Here is a 25,465-nt window from a genome sequence, read left to right as displayed (position 1 = left end):
GAGTTGATTATAAGAGTAAATGGAAAGTTCTCACCTGATGGAAATCCAATTCAATAGAGCCAGTATTAGCCGTGTCAATCTTCATGAAGACTTCTGCAGGGTTGAGAGAGAGGTACAGGCGTAAGAGACTATAACACACACTCTACCCTCTCCGAAGAGTTAAGTCTCCACATAACCCACACGGTAAACACAGGAAGAGAACGCTGCTGACTTTCAGTTGTCTGGATACAGCTATGAATGAAAATACACATTATGACATATTTATACCCCATACATCCTATCTGTGGAGAGTCAAACTGTCTGCTTGTAATCCTGAGCTGAAATGAAATAAATAGAGAAGAAAAGCATACAACCCCCCACCCAAAAGTAACCCACACATTAAAAAAGGTACAATCTGCAATATTTAGTGATGTTACACTCCATGGCCATCTCTCAGCTTTATTGGAAAGCAAGTGCTGCCTTTTGGCTGAAAAACACAAATTCAGGATTGTGGCTTTAAGACAAGACGTCGTTGTACTTACTGAACATCATTTCAAGGCGCATGATGCAGGCGACAAAGTTATCAAAGTCGATGGTCATGTCAGCCTCTCCATACCGAACAACCAGAATCTGGTGGATGGCGTTGTTCAGACTGAAACCTGGTGGAAGATTAAAAAAAAATATATATATATATATATTCTACTTTTATTTAACTAGGCAAGTCAGTTAAGAACAAATTCTTATTTTCAATGACAGCCTAGGAACAGTGAGTTCACTGCCTTGTTCAGGGGCAGAACAACAGATTTGTACCTTGTCAGCTCTGGGATTCTTAGTGCATACATCAGTGATCCCTGTGGGAATGTGAGTTCCCAAACTTTTTATAGTCCCGTACCCCTTCAAACATTCAACCTCCAGCCGTACCCCCTCTAGCACCAGGGTCAGCGCACTCTCAAATGTTGTTTTTTGCCATCATTGTAAGCCTGCCACACACACACACACACACACACACTATAAGATACATTTATTAAACATAAGAATGAGTGTGAGTTGTCGTCTCAACCCGGCTCTTGGGAAGTGACAGAGCTCTTATAGGACCAGGGCACAAATAATAATAATCAATAATTTTGCTCTTTATTTAACCACTTTACATATAAAACCTAATTTGTTAATCGAAAACTGTGAATAACTCACCACAGGTTAATGAGTAGGGTGTGCTTGAAAGGATGCACATAACTCTGCAATGTTGGGTTGTATTGGAGAGAGTCTGTCTTAAATCATTTTCCACACACAGTCTGTGCCTGTATTTTGTTTTCATGCTAGTGAGGGCTGAGAATCCACTCTCACATAGGTACGTGGTTGCAAAGAGCATCAGTGTTTTAACAGCATGATTTGCCAAGGCAGGATACTCTGAGCGCAGCCCAATCCAGAAATCTGGCAGTAGCTTCTGATTAAATTACATTTTCACAGAACTGCTTGTTGCAATTTCGATGAGGCTCTCTTGTTCAGATATCGGTAAGTGGACTGGAGGCAGGGCATGAAAGGGTTATAACGAATCCAGTTGTTTGTGTCATCCGTTTTGGGAAAGTACCTGGGAAATTGCGCACCTAACTCACTCAGGAGCTTCGCTATATCACATTTGACATTGTCCGTAAGCTTGAGTTCATTTGCACACAAACAAATCATACAATGATGGAAAGATCTGTGTGTTGTCCTTGTTAATGCAGACAGAGAAGAGCTCCAACTTCTTAATCATAGCCTCAATTTTGTCCCGGACATTGAATATAGTTGGAGAGTCCCTGTAATCCTAGATTCATCATTCAGGCGAGAAAAAACATCACCCAGATAGGCCAGTCGTGTGAGAAACTCATCATCATGCAAGCGGTCAGACAAGGAAAAATGATGGTCAGTAAAGAAAACTTTAAGCTTGTCTCTCAATTTAAAAAAACGTATCAATACTTTGCCCCTTGATAACTAGTGCACTTCTGTATGTTGTAAAAGCGTTACATGGTCATTGCCCATATTGCATAGTGCAGAAAATACACGAGAGTTCAGGGGCCTTGCTTTAACAAAGTTAACCATTTTCCATGTAGTGTCCAAAACGTCTTTCAAGCTGTCAGGCATTCCCTTGGCAGCAAGAGTCTTTCAGTGGATGCTGTAGTGTACCCAAGTGGTGTCGGGAGCTACTGCTTGCATGCACGTTACCACTCCACTATGTCTCCCTGTCATGGCTTTTGCGCCATCAGTACAGATACCAACACATCTTGACCACCAAAGTCCATTTGATGTCACAAAGCTGTCCAGTACTTAAAAAATACCCTCTTCTGTTGTCCTGGTTTCCAGAAGAGGATGTCTTCCTTAATTGACCCCCCATAAATGTAACAGACATATACCAGGAACTGTGCCAGGCCTGTCACGTCTGTTGACTCATCCAGCTGTAATGCATAGAATTCACTGGCTTGTATGCAAAGCAGTAATTGTTTCAGAACATCTCCTGCCATGTCACTGATGCGTTGTGAAACAGTGTTGTTTAATGAAGGCATTGTCTGTATAGTTTTTTTGGGCCTTTTCCCCCAGCATTGTCCCATCCACCGCAGCAGGAAGAATTAAGTCCTCCACAATAGCATGGAGCTTGCCTGTCCTAGCCACTCAGTAGCTCACCATATAAGACGCTTCTAGCCCCTTCTTATTAATGGTATATGTTGCTTTTATACATGTCTTACTACTCAAAAGTCATCTTAATTCTCGCTCAAAAAACTCCCGTGGCTTATTTTTCAAATTGGCATGTTTTGTTTTTAAATGTCTGTGCAAGAGTGAAGGTTTCATCGAGTTGTGAGATAATACCTTTGCACATATAACACACTGTGGCTGAGGAAAGGCACTACTCCCAATCTAAGTGAACCCCAAATAAATGTAGTTCTCATCATATTTGCACCTCTTCCATGGTCCAACGTCCCTGTCTGTTGTACGGTGCTTTCCCGTGTAAGGGAGCAGTAGCTCTTTGGCTGCATCAGATTCACACTGTCAGTGTCCAAGCTAGCTGGGCTAACAAAAAATGTAGAATTACTGACGCTAGTATTGGATGTGCTCGTGGAAGCAGAACAGCTTGTGTCGTCGACAGATGCAGTACTGCTGGTAGTAGCAGTACTACCATTAGAGCTGGTATGTGTCTCTATGGACCGTTTGAAAATGTGAAGGTATATTTATATATACTGCTCAAAAAAATAAAGGGAACACTTAACACATCCTAGATCTGAATGAAAGAAATCATCTTATTAAATACTTTTCTTTACATAGTTGAATGTGCTGACAACAAAATCACACAAAAATAATCAATGGAAATCCAATTTATCAACCCATGGAGGTCTGGATTTGGAGTCACACTCAAAATGAAAGTGGAAAACCACACTACAGGCTGATCCAACTTTGATGTAATGTCCTTAAAACAAGTCAAAATGAGGCTCAGTAGTGTGTGTGGCCTCCACGTGCCTGTATGACCTCCCTACAACGCCTGGGCATGCTCCTGATGAGGTGGCGGATGGTCTCCTGAGGGATCTCCTCCCAGACCTGGACTAAAGCATCCGCCAACTCCTGGACAGTCTGTGGTGCAATGTGGCGTTGGTGGATGGAGCGAGACATGATGTCCCAGATGTGCTCAATTGGATTCAGGTCTGGGGAACGGGCGGGCCAGTCCATAGCATCAATGCCTTCCTCTTGCAGGAACTGCTGACACACTCCAGCCACATGAGGTCTAGCATTGTCTTGCATTAGGAGGAACCCAGGGCCAACTGCACCAGCATATGGTCTCACAAGGGGTCTGAGGATCTCATCTCGCTACCTAATGGCAGTCAGGCTACCTCTGGCGAGCACATGGAGGGCTGTGCGGCCCCCCAAAGAAATGCCACCCCACACCATGACTGACCCACCGCCAAACCGGTCATGCTGGAGGATGTTGCAGGCAGCAGAACGTTCTCCACGGCATCTCCAGACTCTGTCACGTCTGTCACGTGCTCAGTGTGAACCTGCTTTCATCTGTGAAGTGCACAGGGCGCCAGTGGCGAATTTGCCAATCTTGGTGTTCTCTGGCAAATGCCAAACGCCCTGCACGATGTTGGGCTGTAAGCACAACCCCCACATGTGGACGTCGGGCCCTCATACCACCCTCATGGAGTCTGTTTCTGACCGTTTGAGCAGACACATGCACATTTGTGGCCTGCTGGAGGTCATTTTGCAGGGCTCTGGCAGTGCTTCTCCTGCTCCTCCTTGCACAAAGGCGGAGGTAGCGGTCCTGCTGCTGGGTTGTTGCCCTCCTACGGCCTCCTCCACATCTCCTGATGTACTGGCCTGTCTCCTGGTAGCGCCTCCATGCTCTGGACACTACGCTGACAGACACAGCAAACCTTCTTGCCACAGCTCGCATTGATGTGCCATCCTGGATGAGCTGCACTGCCTGAGCCACTTGTGTGGGTTGTAGACTCCGTCTCATGCTACCACTAGAGTGAAAGCACCGCCAGCATTCAAAAGTGACCAAAACATCAGCCAGGAAGCTTAGGAACTGAGAAGTGGTCTGTGGTCCCCACCTGCAGAACCACTCCTTTATTGCGGGTGTCTTGCTAATTGCCTATAATTTCCACCTATTGTCTATTCCAATGGCACAACAGCATGTGAAATTTATTGTCAATCAGTGTTGCTTCCTAAGTGCCCAGTTTGATTTCACAGAAGTGTGATTGACTTAGAGTTACATTGTGTTGTTTAAGTGTTCCCTTTATTTTTTTGAGCAGTATATATATATATATTTTTTTATTTGTATTATTATTATTATTATTATTATTATTATTATACATTTTTTATGTGAATCACATTTTTATTTGGCGTACCCCCGATGGCAGATTGGGAATACTTCCATAGATTAACCAGTAAATTATGTTATTTTATGTCCACAAACCTGCATCCTTCAAGGCCATCCTCATTTCTGGAGTACTCATGGTGCCAGAGTTATCCATGTCATTTTTCTTATAAATGGACTAGAGGGAGGGAGGGATGGGAATAAGGAAGGGTTAAAATGAGATTGCACTGTGTAAAATACACACTGTACTGAACACTGCAAAACACACACTACACTGAAAGTCACACCACGAACACTGAAAAACACACACTACACCGTAAAACACACACTACACCGTAAAACACTCTGTAAAGTAAAACACTCGTATATAGGCTGTCCGGTCTTAGACAACAGAAATAATACTGCATTAATACTGCATACTCTGGTCCAAGGGGTTACGTGCAGCTTGCTGATGCTGAAGTTGTACGTAACGCCAAGGGCCAGAGCTACCACAGCAGTAACACAAACACTAGAACCTCACCAAGTATTTCTGGATCTTCTTCCACAGTGTCGCAAATTCTCCCAGCCCCAGTTGTCCGTTACCGTTGTCCTGTAGGACAGTTAAGGCTCAACAAGTATCCGGACACAGCAAGCCCAAGAAACCAGAGCATTTCAAACTAAATACTTTCATTAGTCACTTTGGTCCTGATTTAGTGTTGAGATGAGTGTGCTCAAGTCACTCATTGAGGTCAATGGGAGACTTGTGTCAAGTTATGCACAATGTGCAGATCTCAAGCTAGAATACTATTCTAGATGTAGAATACCATTCTAGAATACCATTCTTTGTATAGACACAGTATATAATCAGCCTTCCCTGTAGCTCAGTTGGTAGAGCATGGTGTTTGCAACGCCAGGGTTGTGGGTTCGATTCCCACGGGGGGCCAGCACAGAAAATTTTTTTTTTTAAATAATAATAATGTATGAAATGTATGCATTCACTACTATAAGTCGCTCTGGATAAGAGCGTCTGCTAAAATGACTATAAAAAAAATAAAAAATAAATAATAATCATTGTGATGTAGTCATACCTGGGTTCAAATACATGTGTATTGTGAGAATCTGGTACTTAAAAATACTTTTTTTTGTTGGTGTATTTTCAGAAAACACAGCCCAAAACAAGTCATTTTATTTAAGTATTTTAACCATTATTTCTAAAAACCAAATAGTCGACCAAATTGTATTTACAATTATTTTCTGAAACTTTTTTCACATACCATTTTGAAATACCTGGGTTAAATGCATAGGAGTGTGTTTGAGTTGCTGTATTTCCAAATACATTCAAATATTAAACTACTTGTCTTTTCAAATAAAATATATCTGAAAACTAACTTTGTGAAAGTAACTGAGACATTGTAAATAGTATTTAAACCCAGGTCTGAATGTAGTGACGCTGTGAAGGCATGTAAAGGATACGTCCATGAGGTTGACCATGACTCTGGCTGTTTCTAGGCTGAAGCCGTCCGTCTTTATGTCCGTTCCTGTAGAGGAGATATCACAAAGAGTTAGGACTTCTGCAGACTTCCACTCCACATAAAACAAGTGCTCTTAACAGTATGTACGGTACAAATACGAATCATGACTGGAAAGAAAGCAGAAAGCCCTTCACTCACGTTTAGCAACGATTTTGTTGAGAATAGACTGGAGCTCAGCTGCTGAAATCTCCATGTCCTAAAAACAAGTGACAGTCACAAAAATTACAACTCTATGTAGGTTTCCCCACACGGGAAAAGTGACGTTTTCAACAAAATAACAGAAGCGGGGTATGGAAGCAATCTTTCCCCATTGAAAGCAGTTAAGCCAAGCTTGAATTCAAAACAAAATGTCATGAATGATATATATTCATGTCATAGTCAACAGTCAATTGCATTACCCTGAAATGTTACTTCAACCAGTGAATGCTAGCGATGGCTAGCTATTCAACCTGTCTTAATGAGTGTTAGCATGGTAATAGCTAACCCCACACACAAACTTCAATATTTTTAAGGGGTAGGCAGTAAGTTGATAACGATATCGCCAAAGTATGTTGTATTGGACATTTCAACAACCAAAAAATCCAAGCTAATGTGAAAACAGTCATGGTGTTTAGTTTATGAAAATAAACAAGATTTAACAAGGCAACCTTGGGGCTAATTTGAATGGCCATCAACGGTAGATTTTTTTAGGAATTTTTCCATCCGTTCCCCAGTAAGACCCACATGGCCGCAGTGAAACGTCACTCCGTGACGAGGTACATGTCACAGGGTGGAACTGTTGAGTTGTGAACACAGAGCTTCTTTCTCGTTGCCAGGTGTAGTTGATTGTAATTAAGGGTGTGGCTTTCTGTATTTAACCTGTCTGTTTGCTACTGTTCAGCAGATTCCCATTACTGTGTGTAGGTTGGCGTGCACAGGGAGAACAAGAACGGTGAGAGAAGCAGCTTTGTGATTGTAAAGTACAGTATGTTGTTTTTGTGGTGTGAGTGTTATTGACCCGCTCCACTTCTCCCTGGTCACGCCCTTCTATAAAAATAAAAAAAACGAGTGTTGCGCAATACCTCTGTAAATGAGTTACATTTGTTAGACGTATTGAATTGTTGATCTGTTTCCAATGTTTTCAAAATCGGTCCTGTGATAAGGATATGTACGAGAGCTGCTGGGGATTTAAGTACCTGGAGCCCGAAGACAAAATATTGTTGTTGTGAATTATGTAAGTCAGCCGGGAAAATAAACCGTTGATGATATCTGTATTTTATTCCCATGCTCCACCCCTTTAAGAAACTGTTTTACTTTAGTCCTGAGGACCTCCCGTCCTGTATTTAAAAGGTGGCAATAGTACGGCTACAGAAATGAGGTGTGTGTAAACACCCCACGTGACATACTCACTACTGAAGCCTTTTCCCCTCAGTGATAACGGTTAGTAAAACTTACTTTTCCAGCTAGCTTTGTGAACAGACCTCTGAACCCTGCATCAACCTCCGCTTCAGACACAGTGTCCTGGGGAAATAGGAGTGAAAAACATATTTAGCACATTGATAAGTCACAGGGTAGGGTATGGTAGTGATAGGATAAGTCACAGGGTATGGTAGTGATAGGATAAGTCACAGGGTATGGTAGTGATAGGATAAGTCACAGGGTATGGTAGTGATAGGATAAGTCACAGGGTATGGTAGTGATAGGATAGTGTGATTTGGTTCCTTACATTGTCTAGTTTAGCCTCTACGCGGTCTTCACAGTGGCTGAGGAACAGAGAAATAAACACATTACAAACACATATGTACACACATACAATTGTTGCTCAACTAAATGTTTTGATTATGCTGCGGGATTTAGAGGTAATATGTGGTTTAGTACGGTACCCTGCGTCACTGCTTCATTGCTTTAGACCACCACAAGGGGGAGTTAGAGCACTGATTATGCTTTTGGGTCCAGAGGCGCTACTGTGTCTAACTGACAATGAATGAATGGGCGACATAAACCAAATAGAAACTGATAATTGTGCACGGACTTCAAAATGTAATTTCAATTAACAGAATGATGAGGATGAAGAAGGTGATTGTTCTAAATTCAATAGTGGAATAACTGGTCTTCCTCTGTCCTGCACGTGCACACACGGGAAAACACACGTTACTTCTCGTCAGTATTACTTACTAAAACTGTTGTTACACTAAGGTTTTTATTCTAAGAGAAATGAAAATGTTCAGTTATATTCAATGATATTCTTAAGATATGTGTTTACTGAATATATGCAAGTGATGTCTGCTAAATAATCAAGTTGATGGCGCCGTCATATAGCCTCAGGCACCTACATAAAGCTGAGTGACTCAGTCATATAGCCTTGGCACCTACATAAAACTGAGTGACTCAGTCATATAGCCTCAGCACCTACATAAAGCTGAGTGACTCACTCATTCATGGCTTTGGATCAAAATAAGTACCAACATTCTTTCTGATAGTCTTTAATAAAGAAATGTTTTGGTTATCCTGACCTGGAAATCATGTATTATACTCTCTAAAAGGAAAAATATTACCACTGTCTCTTGCGCAAGTCATTTCACAAATTTTCCCAAACGAAAAATTCCCCTTAGATATTAATTTAGAATCCTCCAATCCTCTAAATGTAATTATTGGTGGAGAGCTGTATAGATTACAAAATAGTTGGGAAGAGATTTGATGGCACATGGTTTATGAATTGACTCGCAATTTTCCGTTCCTCCTGAACAATAGTGTAAGAATTGCTATTCCTCTGTCCTGCACGCACACACGAAAAAAAACAGACTTCTTTTTTTGTTTCTACTTGATCAGAACAAGTTGTAACTGGACTGTAGCATATTACTTATTAAAACTGTTGTAACACCAAGGTTTTTATTCTTTCTTAGTTAGGTTGGCTGTATCACAACCGGCTGTGATTGGGTGTCCCATAGGGCTGCGCACAATTGGCCCAGCGTCGTCCAGGTTTGGCCGGTGTAGGCCGTCATTGTAAATAAGAATTTGTTCTTAACCGACTTGCCTAGTTAAAAAAAGGTCACATTGTACAGCGCCATATTTTCCTAATGGAAACCCTGAGGGTTTAGTTTTTCTTGGAATAGAAACACTATAATATTAATCAAATTAACTAAGCTACACTTCTAAAAATCAATCCCATATACTATGTTCTTACAAAAAAAAAATGTCTCTAGTACAGACAATAACGTGTGTTATTTGTGTGTTATTAGACTGTGTTTGTCTATTGTTTTGACTTAGATGAAGATCAGATTTGATGACCAATTTATACAGAAATCCAGGTAATTCCAAAAGGGTTCACACTTTTTCTTGCCTGTATGTATGTATGTATGTATGTATGTATGTATGTAGAAAAAGTGTGAACCCTTTTGGAATTACATATACATATATATATCATGGCTCCCGTGTGGCGCAGTGGTCTAAGGCACTGCATCTCAGTGCAGGAGGCATCACTACAGTCCCTGGTTTGAATCCAGGCTGTATCACATCTGACCATGATTGGGAGTCCCATAGGGCGGCGCACAATTGGCCCAGTGTCAACCGGGTTTGGCCGTCATTGTAAATAAGAAATATTCTTAACTGACTTGCCTAGTTAAATAAAGGTTACATTTAAAAACAAATGGCGGCAATATTATTTGACCCCCCAAATTAATAATGCATTTTTTTTCATAAAAAAATAAAATTAAAATAATACTCCCAAATGCAATGTCCCAAGAAGGAAGTCACCGTGCCTAAATAAAAAATATAGCTAACTTGATATGCAAGTGTTGCACACCAACAGATGGAGAAAACCTACACCAGTCGAGCAATTCATTTCAACAATAATCTTCATTATAATTTGACTTTACAAACAACAATAGGGCTTAATTGGAGTCTATTTCTTGGGAGCCTAGACCTATATAAAATAACTTAACTGGCTGTGGTAGGCTATGAGGCTTAGCAGCCTAATAGAAGTAGGATTTTCTTTATTAGGCCTACTTACAATTGCAACTGGTCAAAAATGTAGCATCCTACATAAAACAATCATTTAAAGAAGAAAAGGCTGTCTGTGTCGGGATATCCTGCTCTTGTAACGACAGAGCAAACACAACATACTGTCAGCTTGAGACGTAAATATCCCTGGATAAGCGCTCACAATAATATTAGTATTTACTAACTACAGTTATATAGGCCACTAAGTTACATAGTCAATGAAAAGTTATCGGACACAATCTTGTGGATGTCGGGTTTGATGGATAGATGTGATTTTGATGTGCAGGCAGTTCTCGATTGACTTATGTGAAAGCCGTTTCCTGTCGTGAGTCTATATTGCATAAGATCGGTAGGATAGTCAGTTTTACGAGGGTATGTTTGGCAGTGTGAGTGAAAAAGGCTTTGTTGTGAAATAGGAAGCCGATTCTAGATTTAATTTTGGATTGGAGATGCTTAATGTGAGTCTGGAAGGAGAGTTTACAGTCTAACCAGACACTGGCAGATAAGAGGAGGGAAAGAGAGAAAGAGGAGGATAAGGTGAAAATTAGTAGATTTTAGAGAGGAGAGGACTCGCAGGTGTAAGTCAATCCAAATTCTTAGCACATAAAATGGAAGTTGTTATTGTGCTCTATTCCTCTGAGCATGCCACCCACAACGCACACAGGGACTCAGTACTCCTGAGTGCTTCCCTGATTTCGCTCAATGTCCAGAATTCAATCATCTCAGTTTGAATTGCGACCTCATCCAGCGAGGGTATAGTTTTCTTAGCAAGGGAGGAGAATTCTCCACCTGGGCGGACTGTGAGAGGATCACGTACAAACGCAAAGATATCCTTGGGCATGCTGTAGTCTTCAAATCTGGTGGAGAAGTTGTTCCTCAGCTGCTTGATGAAATCTTCCATCACCTCTGTGACAATGCTGCGGCCTGGTCCCTCTGCATGTTGTTTCTTCAGTGTGCTGAAGTGCAGTAGCCTTCCAGATGACAAGTCCAAATCGAACAACTCAAGCTTCCTGGTAAAGGTCTCAAATTTCTCCTCCATGTCCACAACTGTTACCCTCTTCCTTGTAACTGCAGATTTAACCTGTTTAAGTTACAGAATATGTCCGCAAAAAAAGCTGTATGTGCAGCTTGCAGTTAACGATTCAATGTTTCTGCGTTGGGCCTCTATATGGGGCGGGAATACCACTGAAAGTTCTATGCTTAGATTCATAATTTACATCTGAGATTGAATTATTTGCAAACAGTGATATTTTCATTGCAAATAAGACACCCTGGCTTGGCATTGGGAAAAGATGGAGAGATGAACGCATCTCTCTCTGTACATTCTTCTTCTTGATACGTTTTGAGAGCAACATTTTATCTTGCTATCAAGCAAATTGTTCTGAACAAATGTTGACGTTATAAGAAGTAGTGTAGGCTGCATAGACCGTTTTTTCCCCACCAATCAACGCACAGAGAAAGACAAAAATAACTGAATAGAGACAGTGATTTTATGAGCGTAATCAGATAACAATTATTATCGTATTGTCACTGAATTGATTATAATCATATGTGTTAAACATGTTACATTTGTAGTGTATGCCAATTGTGCTAAAATTATAAACTTATTATGTTCTGGCCCGCCTTCATCCAATTGTTATAATAGGATTTGAAGCAATAGTCTACCTGAGTGTGGTCAACTATTTCAGCACCGTTTCGCGCTGCTCTGAGACAAGCATGGGGACTGGTCTTGATAAATCAATGAGATTTTTATGTTCACCCGTTTGGGTATTGGTTAGACTACAACTAGGGTGTGGAAACAGTCACGTTGCACAGCGACATATTTTCCCAACGGAAACTCTGAAGGTTTCGTTTTTCTTGGAATAGAAATACCATAATGTTAATCAAATTAATTAAAATCAATCCCATATACTATGTCTTGACAAAAAAAAGGTTTTAAATTCTCTAGTACAGCCAATATTACAAAAAGACAAATGCTTCTCAGATGCCCTCTGGTGGTCAAACTAGCACTAACTAGCATTAATGGCAACAATGGCTGACACCTAAATAACGTGCCATAGAATTCTACTGCAGCCCGCAAGGTGTGCTGCAGTATGACGCAACTTTTACAGGAAGAACCACTGAACACACACACACACTGCTTACTGAAATTGGGCCTGTTTCTCTGAGAACACTCTAAGGCAGAAGTCAGCGTTCAGGTCAGCCTCGAAGGTGGAGGGGACGATGAGGTATTCTCCAGGGGGCAGTTTGAAGCGGGTGCTGACCTCTCTCAGGTTGATGAAGGTCTCAGAGCGGGCCTTCTGGGCATGGGTCAGGAAATAGTTCTTATCCAGGTGGACCTCCCTCTGGCCGTGGAACTGTTGTGGTACCTGGGAGTAGAAACACAATGCTACATCAGCCACATCAAATACTGTTAATGTTACATCAGCCACATCATATGTTAAATCAGCCACAACATATAATGTTAAATCAGCCACATCATATATAATGTTACATCAGCTACATCATATAATGTTAATGTTACATCAGCCACATATGTTACATCAGCCACATCATATAATGTTAATGTTACATCAGCCACAACCAGATGGTGATCTTCTGTAGCTCAGTTGGTAGAGCGTGGTGCTTGCAACGGCAGAATTGTGAGTTTGATTCCCGGGTACCGCCGATTCTTAAAATGTATGCACACATAACTAAGATACTTTGGATAAAGGTGTCTGCTAAATGTCATACTTTAATATAGTATAAATCACATAAAAGTAACAGGTATAAGCCTATAACAAACAGGACTGGTATCAATTATGGATTTATCTGACAGTAGTGGGTTTAATAAAGCCTGAGTGCTGGTCTGTTTATCCTGCCAACTCAATGGCTTGACATGGATAGCAATGGAGTTAACTTCTGCCTCTGCATTGCTTTCTCTTTGGGGTTTTAGGCTGGGTATCTGTAACGCACTTTTGTGACAACTGCTGATTATGTAAACAGGGAATCATAAAACATATTTGATTGAATGATTGGCAAGAGCACAAACAGATCTAGGACCAGTATATTATTATAGTGATGCCCCCCCGAGCCCCACCTCATAGATAGCGAATCCGATGGTGTGCATGTCCTCTCCTACTTTCCTCATCCGTCTTCTGTTCTTCTGGATGAGTCCCACCACGAAGCTACAGCCCACCTCATTATCCCCTGGGTCGTCATCCTCTTCCTCCAGATTGATCTTGAACTGGGGATTCATCCAGAACGTGTCTGTGGGGGGGAATTGCCAATGTTATTATGAAGGAGAGTACTGTTATAAAGTATGACTTGTAGTGTATGGTTGAGGTGTGTAGAGGTATCTGTGGAGGTATTTGTGGAAGGATCTGTGGAAGGATCTGTGGAAGGATCTGTGGCAGTAGAGATTGACCAGGGTCAATACGAGGGTTGGGTTGATGGAGACGTTAGAACAGGAGGTGTTTTATTCATACTCATGGGTCATTTCCACTGCATGGATTTAGCCTGACTATTGACAAAGACTCCACTTCTATGGCTGAGGAAACTGTCTGTGTGAGTCACAGGAGGCTGGTGGCACCTTAATTGGGGAGGACGGGCTCATAGTAATGGCTGGAATGGAATTAATGGAATGGTATGGAACTCATAAAACACATGGTTTCCTGATGTTTGATACCATTCCATTTACTCCATTCCAGTGATTATTATGAGCTGTCCTCCCGTAAACAGCCTCCTGTGGTGTGTGTGTGTTTGTGTGTATGGGGCGTGCTTTACGGGGATTATTCCTGCATCCTCCAGCGGTCGACCCTTTCCTCCAGGCCCCGTCGTAGTTGGTCACACTCCATTGTTTTATATCATCTGAGTTCAGGGTGTCAGGGGTCAGAGTGCAGATCTCCAGACGATGGTAATTCTTCATGAAGTCTGTGTACGACATCCTGTAAAGACATGAAACACCACCAAGTCAGAGAAGGACATCCTGTAAAGACACGAAGCAACACCAAGTCACAGAAGGACATCCTGTAAAGACATGAAGCAACACCAAGTCAGAGAAGGACATCCTGTAAAGACATGAAGCAACACCAAGTCAGAGAAGGACATCCTGTAAAGACATGAAGCAACACCAAGTCACAGAAGAACATCCTGTAAAGACATGAAGCAACACCAAGTCACAGAAGGACATCCTGTAAAGACATGAAGCAACACCAAGTCACAGAAGGACATCCTGTAAAGACATGAAGCAACACCAAGTCACAGGACATCCTGTAAAGACCAAGTCGGTAAACTATTATTCTTTAACACACAAATCAAGCTCGGTTGGTCAAGCATGGCACTTGTAAGGCCAGGATAGTGGGTTTGATTCCCGTGTTTGTACCCATCAATGTAAGTTGCTTCGATAAAAGTCTCTCATTCCCAGAATCTTCCACCCCCATATGTACGAAGAGCCTGGTGGACCAATGGGTCAAACCACACACACAACATATGCTCACACACATATAACATGCATACACATCCCATACACACTGTTGCAACGTTGGGAAAGGGCTCGGAAGTAGGCATTTCACTGGTATTTCATTTGAAACTTGCCGTTCGTTAGCAAACAGACAAGACAGGGAGAAACTCCCAGCTGTCTCAATCAGCTTAATCTACCAACCAATCATCTTCCACAATACCTTCCCTCTAACCCTCCCCCATACATGTTGGGTCTTGCCTCCATTTGTAGCACCACCTTGCAGTCATGTGATTCGCTAAAATTAAATGATGACAAATACTTTACTTAGTAAGTTGGAAGTGACCACAGAATTCCAAGGTAGAATTCTTTAGTCACTCCCACTGAGGCCTCTGTACGCAATAGCCTGGGGACACATTAGATAAATGGCCTTTATATTATATTATATATATATATACAGTATTAACACAGACTGTGAAATCGATCCTGTGAAACAGAACACAGGTGGAACAGATCACAAAAACACCACAAAACAGAAATGACATTACCAATTCAATATTCTCCAAGCAATAACCTGATTTGTCTGTCTGTAAAAAAAATAATATATATATATATATATATATTTCACAACACAAAGCAACACAGGTAATTTGATCAGACACAAGCCATGACATGACTCACACGGTTAAACCCAGGCACACCTTGGCTTAGACCCACACAACTTTAATCAAACAGATACTTAGGATAATGAGATTATAACTTATTGCTTAAGTGGCCGTAAGGGAGATAATAAATAATTAAAATAACAGATCCTTGGGATATTATTATGGGCTGGCCCTTTGAGTGCTATAGAAAACACTTTACCAGAACTCTCCGTCGTCTGCTTTCACAACGTCACGCTCAGAAAAATCTACGCTGTTCCACTCCGACGAGCTAGAGAGAGAGAGAGAGAGAGAGAGAGAGAGAGAGAGAAACCACAGTTTCTTTAACAAGTGTGTGGTAACCATCAGCGTTGATTCAATTCAGAAAGCAAGTTGAAATTCCAATAACATTTTCCTCAGTTTACTTCCTAAATGAACTGAACTGGAATTGAACCCACCCAGTTTGAATTGAACCCACACACTACTCTGAGGTTCTCTCTTACTTGTCACTCCAGGCCCCGGTCCACTCCACTGTTCCCCAGGGGTTACGCACTCTGACCAGCTTCTCCTTGCGGCCACGGTAGTTCACCTGGTTTAGTAAGGTTATCATACAGTAGTTAGGTCCTGCTTTGGGTTCAGACAGATCTCATACATCAGTGGTCACCAACAGCATATTGGCTATATGCCTGGTCTAATACATTATCACAGCATATTGGCTATATGCCTGGTCTAATACATTATCACAGCATATTGGCTATATGCCTGTTCTAATACACTATCACAGCATATTGGCTATATGCCTGTTCTAATACATTATCACAGCATATTGGCTATATGCCTGGCCTAATACATGATCACAGCATATTGGCTATATGCCTGGTCTAATACATTATCACAGCATATTGGCTATATGCCAATGTGATTTTTCATAGTCGCATGTCAGTTTTATTCCCAGAGTTCCCAGTTGTTTTGAACACGGCATTAGTCTCAGCGGAGAGAGGGAGAGAGCAGCAGAGGGTCCGCCTCTCACCGTCCCTGCTCGCTCTCGCCTTCCTTTCCTCCGGTGAGACTGACCAGAAGGGCCACAGTCTTCCACCTGGTGGCGTAACTGGAGTTGCACCACATCTGCCTCATGCACAAATTAAATGTTGTTCCTATGACCAGAGAATGTGAAATATTCCGCAATATTAAAAAATGGACACGACAAGCTGCAAATAATCATTAAAACGCAGAGCTATCGATATAATCGGCTACTCATTCATTGCAGCTGCAGCGCGAGTGGAATTACGGAGAAGAGCGTTTTATGTTTTGTGTTGAATAAAAACAGGGTTGACAGTGCTGAATAAAAACAGAAAAATTAACTCAGTCAAAAACTGCAGCTCTTTGCTGTATTCTTTGACAGTTTCTCTGTGGTCATGGTTTTAAAAGTTATTAGTCTTACGTAGGCTAGTATCAAACTTTGCTGTGGCCGTCGAAGCTCTGTTGGCAACATGATTTGAGCTATCTGATTGGCCAGCCCAGTAGGCGCACTCGATTTACCCACAGATCTCCTGGTCCGCCGGGTAGGCGGAGTTTGTCTTTTCAGACAAATTAAATGGTTCAAAATGGGAACACTTTGCTTACCCGGTGCGCAGGACTTCTGAATCACGTGCACCGGAGGTCAACAACGCAACACAAATTTAAAAAAAAGGTGCCCAAGCCTTTTATCCTTGGATTTTTTACAGAAATGTTTGGTGATAAACTCGGAATGCATTGAACATCGACCAGTAGATCGCAATCGATCGGTTGGCGACCACTGTCACATACTATGAGGAACTTTGATAGCCTGGATCTGTTGGTGTTGTATAGCCAACTCATATGGTCGTTGCCAATATGATAGGATAGGATTAACTTGTGTCAGTCACACAGTACTGCTGTATGCAACATAGACACATGACCCACTCAACATAATGTATACATCATACATAGAAGTTGGCTATAAAGCACAAACAGGACTTTGTTGGACTTTGTGGATATACTGTATGACAGGGATCGTCAACTAGATTCAGCCGCTGGACGATTTTTTGTTGTTGTTGAGTAGACTGCTAATTGACCGCAAGAAGCCCAAATAGATCATGTTTAACTAAAACTGAATAATTTCAAACCTTGCTTACATTTGTATATGATCAATTTTGTATATGATCACATTTGTATATGATCTCTCTATTATGCGTTTGAATACTTGGGAGCAGATTTCTTCAATGAAAATTACTTGGAGATGATTTCCTGGTGTTTTACCATCTTTTTGGGGGTTTTTTGTGCTGAAAACTTGGGGGGGCCAAATAAAACCAACCGTGGGCCAAATTCTGCCCGCCAGTTGGGGAACCGTGCTGTATGAAATACTGAGTCTGTCTGATGTTACCTCCATAGCCCCAGTCAGAGAGTAGGCATGTCCTTTCACCAGCTTCTGATAGGTGACGGCCTCTGAGTCTGCTTGACTGGTGATCTGGAGAGACAGGGAACCAAACCATAACTAAATCATAACCACACCATGGAAAAACTAATGATAAAAAACGGATAATATCACAACCAAACAGCACATAGAACCTGCACTAAAATAATTATCCACGGACACTGTTCATTCAGCTTGCTTTTTAGTCTAGGACTAGGCTTAATCTGTGCCCAGGAAACCACCCCCAAACGTTTCCTGCATTTAACAGTGACTGTCTCATAACAGATGTTTTTATCCAGAGCGACTTACATTTGGTGGCACAGTGCAGTGAAGAACCTACCCCCCCCCCCACTATCATGCTATTAAAACCATCTCTTAGATAACATCATGTCCTTCACTGCATGTAACAATCTCCTTTATCTTTTTATAGAAGACAACAACTACATATCACAATCATGTTTTCATTACACATGGCAAATTAAACCTGAAACTTCAAACTGGATGATAATAGTAATATAATGTTATATTCTGAAGTTGTACACACATCGATGGAGCAGCCCAGCAGAGCTCCAGACGCCAGGGCTTTCCTGATGATCTGGAACAGGTCGGAGGGAGCCTTCTTCAGGTCATAGTTCTCTGCTATCCCTCCTGTGAAGTCCTCAAAGCCCTCAGTGGTGGAGCCACCTGACAGAGCCTCATAGCATCCATTCACCCTGAGAGACAGAGAGAGAGACAGAGAGAGAGACAGAGAGAGAGAGACAGAGACAGAGAGAGACAGAGAGAGAGAGACAGAGAGAGAGAGACAGAGAGAGAGAGAGAGAGAGAGACAGAGAGAGAGAGACAGAGAGAGAGAGACAGAGAGAGAGAGAGAGAGAGACAGAGAGAGAGAGAGAGACAGAGAGAGACAGAGAGAGAGAGAGAGACAGAGAGAGACAGAGAGAGAGACAGAGAGACAGAGAGAGAGACAGAGAGAGCGAGAGAGACAGGGAGACAGAGAGAGAGAGAGAGAGAGAGAGAGAGAGAGAGAGAGAGAGAGACAGAGAGACAGAGAGAGAGACAGAGAGAGACACAGACAAACAGAAAAAAAAGACACCTTTCAAAACCAAGACGGTTTTCTTTTTTAAGCCTTTTCTTTATATCTGAAAGGTGTTGCCGGTGTTGTGCTGAAAATCTCTCCCCCCTTCCGCGTAAACACGCACACACTCAATTCTTCCTTGTTGCGACTTGCTTGCTAGTTGAGATTTCTGCTCTTCACTCCGTTGTCAGTTCAGCCTACATTTCACTGATCTTAGTAGCAGAAAGCAGGTTTTATTTGTGTCCTTCAAGGCAGCTGTCAATGATCACGTAGCAGAAGTTTCATTTTATATGGCGGTTTGATTTAGGGGGAGGCACTAGTAATTTCTGCAGTTTTCAGGTTTGGCTATTTGTTTCAAGTGTATTAGTCTATAAATAAATCTCTTTGCCAAAAATGTGTCATCTCTCCCATGTCTTATTTGACTAGTAGTTGTTCTGAAATGTTTATTGCTTGCCTACATTTTACGCCCTCCTCTATGTTTAATAACACACATACATTCATTATTAATTTTGGTTGCCTATCCTGACGTGAAGTTAGTTCAGTAGAAAGTATTTGACTTTGTGTGCCATCGAAAGTATTTGACTCTAGTGACAAAATGAAGGAAATTAGAAGGGGGGGGGGGAGTATTTCGGCAAGGCCATTTTCTTGCCTGCCGAAATTCTTTGCCCAAGTCTTTTTTTCAGGCAACACACCGCAAATCCTGGATTAGTATTACCTGGGAATCAGGTAATACTGGACAGGCAATGTCAGAACTCTTTGGCATACAATGTTTACACCATGTACTGAATATGTTGTGTTAATACTGTATCTTACTTAGCATAAACCATGTACTGTATGTATTACGGTGCTGTATCTTACTTGGCGTAGGCCTTCTCCAGCAGGGCGCTCCAGAACTCAGAGCCCTCGGCTGAGTGAACAAACAGCAGCTTTCCATCCTTCGTTGGCAGCCGGTCATCAATCACCACGTCCACCCACTCACCGAACTGCCAGAACTGAAGAGGACCACAATAGACAACATTCCACATTTCCACTTCAACAAATGAGAAGGATCCACATTGCATTCCAGAACGAAAGAATGGTTTACATTCCAGAACTCTTTGCAGAGAATGGTGCCGGACAAACATTCCAGAACTCTTTGCAGAGAATGGTGCCGGACAAACTTTCCAGAACTCTTTGCAGAGAAGGGTGCCGGACAAACATTCCAGAACTCTTTGCAGAGAATGGTGCTGGAGGGAATAGCGGCAGTTTTATAGGCTCCTGACCATTTGTGCTATTTTGTATATTTTCTTGTACTGATCTGAACTTTTTTTTTGTACATAATGTTTCCGCCATCGTTTCCTATGACCGCAAAGAGCTTCTGGACATCAGAACAGCTATCATTAACCTCGATTTGGGCCAGGACTACTTCAATGAGTCAGAGGCGAAAGACACATGGATTATCCCGGATCAGACCCAAATCCCAGACACTTGATGAAGGAGAAGATGGCTCTATGTTTTTCGTGGCTGTCTATTTACCACCACAAACCAATCAAATCACATTTATTTATATAGCCCTTCTTACATCAGCTGATATCTCAAAGTGCTGAACAGAAACCCAGCCTAAAACCCCAAACAGCAAGCAATGCAGGTGTAGAAGCACGGTGGCTAGGAAAAACTCCCTAGAAAGGCCAAAACCTAGGAAGAAACCTAGAGAGGAACCAGGCTATGAGGGGTGGCCAATGCTTGCAATAACACCGCACAATTGTATAGGGCCGTAAGTAAACAAGAAAATGCTCACCCAGAGGTGGTGACTTTAATGCAGGAAAAATGAAATCCGTTTTACCTAATTTCTACCAGCATGTCACTTGTGCAACTAGAGGTGAAAAAAACTCTAGACCACCTTTACTCCACACACAGAAACATATACAAAGCTCTCCCCTGTCCTCCACTTGGCAAATCTGACCATAACTCTATCCTCCTGATAACTGCTTACAAGCAAAAATCCAAACAGGAAGTATCAGTGACGCACTCAATACAGAAGTGGTCTGATAAAGCGGATGCTAAGCTACAGGACTGTTTCGCTAGCACAGACTGGAATATGTTTCGGGATTCATCCGATGGAATTGAGGAGTTTACCACATCGGTCAGCCGCTCCATTAAAAAGTGCATTGTACGTACTTATCTCTATGGATTACAGACAACATCCGCACCGAGCTAATGACCACAGTTTCTAATGACTAGAGCTGCCGCTTTCAAGGAGCAGGACACTAATTTGTCCGCTTATAAAAAAATCCCACTATGCCCTTCAACGAACCATCAAACAGGCAAAGCGTCAATACAGGACCAAGATCGAATCCTACTACACTGACTCTGATGCTTGTCAGGTGTGGCCCGGGCGTGCAAACTATCATGGATTACAGAGGGAAACCCAGCCGTGAGCTGCCGAGTGATGCGAGCCTATCAGACGAGCTAAATAACTTCTATCCTCGCTTCAAGGCTAGCAACACTGAACCATGCATGAGAGCATCAGCTGTTCCGGATGACGGTGCGATTACGCTCTCCATAGTCGCTGTGAGTATACATCACTGGGGCCTTGCTCCCTGCCATCCAGGACCTCCATACCAGGCGGTGTCAGAGGAAGGTCCTAAAAATGGTCAAAGAATCCAGCCACCCATAGAATTTTCTCTCTGCTACCGCACGGCAAGTGGTACCGATGCACCAAGTTTGGAACCAACAGGACCCTGAACAGCTTCTACCCCCAACCCATAAGACTACTAAATAGTTAGTTAAATTGTTAAAGCTGCATTATATAACTTTTTATGCGACCCGGGCCAAATTCACATAGAAATGTGAGTTATAGATCTGTCATTCTCATTGAAATCAAGTCTACAAAGCAGTTGATCTGTTCTATGTGCACTATTTCTATGCTTCCCAAGTTTCATTTTTGCGTCTTTTACTTTTCGGTTTTGTACACCAGCTTCAAACTGCTGAAAATACACTATGTTCGGTTATGGAAAACATATTTCATCGCGGTTTAGATGGTACAATGATTCTCTATACTATACTTGCTTGTTTTGTCACATAAACTGAAATTAGGGCGAAATATTAGAATTTTAGCAACCAGGAAATGGTGGAGTGATTTCTGTATTGTGCATCTTTAACCAATAGCTACCTCGACTATCTGCATTTACCCTTTTTGCACTAACTCTTTTGACTCACCACATACGCTGCCGTTACTGTTAATTATCTATCCTGTTGCCTAGTCACTTTATGCCTACCTATATGTACATATCTAACTCAATTACCTCGTACCCCTGCACATCAACTCGGTACTGGTACCCCGTGTATATATCCAAGTTATCATTACTCATTGTGTATTTATTCCTCATTATTATTGTTCTACTATTTCTCTCTGCATTGTCGGGAAGGGCCCATAAGCAAAATGTACTCCCTGTCAACAATTGGCGTAAGAATTGGCTGGAGGGAGTTTCCACCACTTCCACACTCCCTGTCAACAATATTGGTGTAAGAATTAGCTGGAGGGAGTTTCTGTTAGATCCATGATGGGGAATGTGCGAGTGCATAAAACCTCCTTCTGACTGACTGAGCTGTCCTCTGCGCTAACCCCAAAGTTTCCCACACCACACCTCTCACTAGGGCCTCCCACCCTAACACAATGGAAACTTCCAGAACTTATCGGTACGTCCCTTAGCTTTCATACCTGATAAGGAATGGTCGCGTCCAGAATCAACCTTGAGATCCACTAGTTTCTATTGTGGTAGGGGTAAAGGGATTGTTTCTAGGGTCTAGGGTGGTAGGGGTAAAGGGATTGTTTCTAGGGTCTAGGGTGGTAGAGGTAAAGGGATTGTTTCTAGGGTCTAGGGTGGTAGAGGTAAAGGGATTGTTTCTAGGGTCTAGGGTGGTAGAGGTAAAGGGATTGTTTCTAGGGTCTAGGGTGGTAGGGGTAAAGGGATTGTTTCTAGGGTCTAGGGTGGTAGGGGTAAAGGGATTGTTTCTAGGGTCTAGGGTGGTAGGGGTAAAGGGATTGTTTCTAGGGTCTAGGGTGGTAGAGGTAAAGGGATTGTTTCTAGGGTCTAGGGTGGTAGAGGTAAAGGGATTCTTTCTAGGGTCTAGGGTGGTAGAGGTAAAGGGATTGTTTCTAGGGTCTAGGGGTAAAGGGATTGTTTCTAGGGTCTAGGGTGGTAGGGGTAAAGGGATTGTTTCTAGGGTCTAGGGTGGTAGAGGTAAAGGGATTGTTTCTAGGGTCTAGGGTGGTAGGGGTAAAGGGATTGTTTCTAGGGTCTAGGGTGGTAGGGGTAAAGGGATTGCTTCTAGGGTCTAGGGTGGTAGGGGTAAAGGGATTGCTTCTAGGGTCTAGGGTGGTAGGGTTAAAGGGATTGTTTCTAGTGTCTAGGGTGGTAGGGTTAAAGGGATTGTTTCTAGACAATGCTGATATGTGTAGGAGAGCAGCGACTCCTAGTGTCAGTGGTGTAAAGTACTTTAAAGTCGTTTTTTGGGGTATCTGAACTTTACTTGGTGCCGTCTGGTTTGTTTAATATAAGGAATTCTAAATTATTTATACTTTTACTTTTGATACTTAAGTAAATTTTAGCATATATTATATTTAAAACCAAATACTTTGACTTTTACTTAAGTAGTATTTTACTGGGTGACTCACTTTTACTTGAGTCATTTTCTATTAAGGCATCTTTACTTTTACAAAAGAATGAAAATGTAGTACTTTTTCCACCACTGCCCAATGGTAGTGTTGACAGACAGCAGCCTCTCCTAGTGGTAGTGTTGACAGACAGCAGCCTCTCCTAGTGGTAGTGTTGACAGACAGCAGCCTCTCCTAGTGGTAGTGTTGACCGACAGCAGCCTCTCCTAGTGGTAGTGTTGACAGACAGCAGCCTCTCCTAGTGGTAGTGTTGACAGACAGCAGCCTCTCCTAGTGGTAGTGTTGACCGACAGCAGCCTCTCCTAGTGGTAGTGTTGACCGACAGCAGCCTCTCCTAGTGGTAGTGTTGACAGACAGCAGCCTCTCCTAATAATATGTTAATTGTGTAGATAATACTCTTAGAAAACAAAATGGTCCAAACCTCATGAATCTATCATAATTCGTTTAAAAAGGTTATTGGAGTTTTTACCTTGTAGGATGACCTGAATTAGGGTGACTAAATAAATGGAAGGCAGAGAAAGTGGTCAAGAACCTGGATAAAAAGCATTGTGTCAGCCAGTCTGGATGCTGTGAGAGAATTAAGGCTGACAGGCTCACCGTTGAACTCATCATTCTTCTCCAATACGGAAGACATAAAACAATATAGAAGTAAGATGGTAAGATGGATATCGATGTTTAGACATGACGTAGTATTTATGTAGACGCTCTGAGTTTACGCTTTTTATATTAATGCAAAATCAGTTTTAAGATTTATCAGAAAAACAAGCGTATCTCTGTGAAATGTCAACTGAGCGTAACGTAAGCTTTTTTATTTTCAAAGCCTTTTACATTTAATTCAGTTGATGTCATGTTACTGTTGTTTTTTTTTTTTTTGCGACCAGCGGAAATAACTTTGCAGAAAGCTACCACAACATTGTAAATCCTCATAAGTCATGCAGCGACAAAGGGACTATACAAAGCACAGAAACAGTGTTTATCGCGCTGTCCGTGGTGCTGAAGCTGCAACATAATCACCCACATTTCTAGTTTCTTACTTGAAAAGTTCTGTTACCGAAATACATCATTTGTTTAGGAAAAAACATTCCCTATTCCTTTAACCCTTGCTCTCTTTACGTAACACATGTATGCATCGCATGCACGTGACTTATAACATATCATAAATTGGTTAAAACAAACTCCAACACCACAACAGATGTGGCAGCATAATGGATGCAGAGAACATGACAAATAAACTGGAAAAAGGGGTATTGTTTACTGGACCAAGATAAGGCCAGCTGGGATGTATTTTCTGTTTGTCGAGATGAATACCAGTCTATTATTGTGGTGTTGAAGTGCCCGAAGTCGGTATGGTTTGTTCATTGGTTGTGTGGTGCATTGGCACAGAAACCTGTTGGTGAAAAATCCATTACATATACAGTATTTGATTTAATTATAAATATGGTATCAAAATGTAGAAAATATGATTTTCCCCCTAGCTGATCATTGATAGTGTAGTGTAATGAAACAGGCAGGAAGAGTGAGCTTGTCTGTGGTCGGCGAACCCTCAACCTTCTGCCCGTAGCCCTGTATGAGATTGACTGTGGTCGGCGAACCCTCAACCTTCTGGCCCGTAGCCCTGTATGAGATTGACTGTGGTCGGCGAACCCTCAACCTTCTGGCCCGTAGCCCTGTATGAAATTGACTGTGGTCGGCGAACCCTCAACCTTCTGGCCCGTAGCCCTGTATGAGATTGACTGTGGTCGGCGAACCCTCAACCTTCTGGCCCGTAGCCCTGTATGAGATTGACTGTGGTCGGCGAACCCTCAACCTTCTGGCCCGTAGCCCTGTATGAGATTGACTGTGCCACAAAAGCATGCTGAAGTGACAAAGTCCATATCAACATTTTATAAACACAGTCACTACAGTTATTGTT

The 25,465-nt window shown here is 42.1% G+C and overlaps 1 protein-coding gene across 1 annotated transcript in view; it reads right to left on the bottom strand.

The window, feature by feature from the left end:
- LOC106578800 (calpain-2 catalytic subunit) overlaps positions 1 to 25,465 on the bottom strand; it is a 34,712-nt gene that overhangs the window by 439 nt on the left and 8,808 nt on the right. The window contains exons 4-19 of the mRNA XM_045702300.1: positions 19,755 to 19,888; positions 18,366 to 18,534; positions 17,792 to 17,875; positions 15,894 to 15,979; positions 15,614 to 15,682; positions 14,077 to 14,237; positions 13,391 to 13,560; positions 12,457 to 12,680; positions 8,039 to 8,075; positions 7,768 to 7,833; positions 6,472 to 6,529; positions 6,275 to 6,339; positions 5,343 to 5,411; positions 4,922 to 5,000; positions 522 to 638; positions 35 to 93 (exon numbers count right to left, since the gene is read on the bottom strand). Coding sequence (XP_045558256.1) covers positions 35 to 93; positions 522 to 638; positions 4,922 to 5,000; positions 5,343 to 5,411; positions 6,275 to 6,339; positions 6,472 to 6,529; positions 7,768 to 7,833; positions 8,039 to 8,075; positions 12,457 to 12,680; positions 13,391 to 13,560; positions 14,077 to 14,237; positions 15,614 to 15,682; positions 15,894 to 15,979; positions 17,792 to 17,875; positions 18,366 to 18,534; positions 19,755 to 19,888 — 1,647 coding nt within the window. The remainder of the gene's footprint in view (positions 1 to 34; positions 94 to 521; positions 639 to 4,921; positions 5,001 to 5,342; positions 5,412 to 6,274; positions 6,340 to 6,471; positions 6,530 to 7,767; positions 7,834 to 8,038; positions 8,076 to 12,456; positions 12,681 to 13,390; positions 13,561 to 14,076; positions 14,238 to 15,613; positions 15,683 to 15,893; positions 15,980 to 17,791; positions 17,876 to 18,365; positions 18,535 to 19,754; positions 19,889 to 25,465) is intronic.

This window comes from Salmo salar, chromosome ssa19, assembly GCF_905237065.1.
Source record: "Salmo salar chromosome ssa19, Ssal_v3.1, whole genome shotgun sequence".
Classification (NCBI taxonomy): Eukaryota; Metazoa; Chordata; class Actinopteri; order Salmoniformes; family Salmonidae; genus Salmo; species Salmo salar.
Note: the sequence above shows the minus strand (reverse complement) of the source record. Positions and strands in the feature narration are given on the sequence as shown.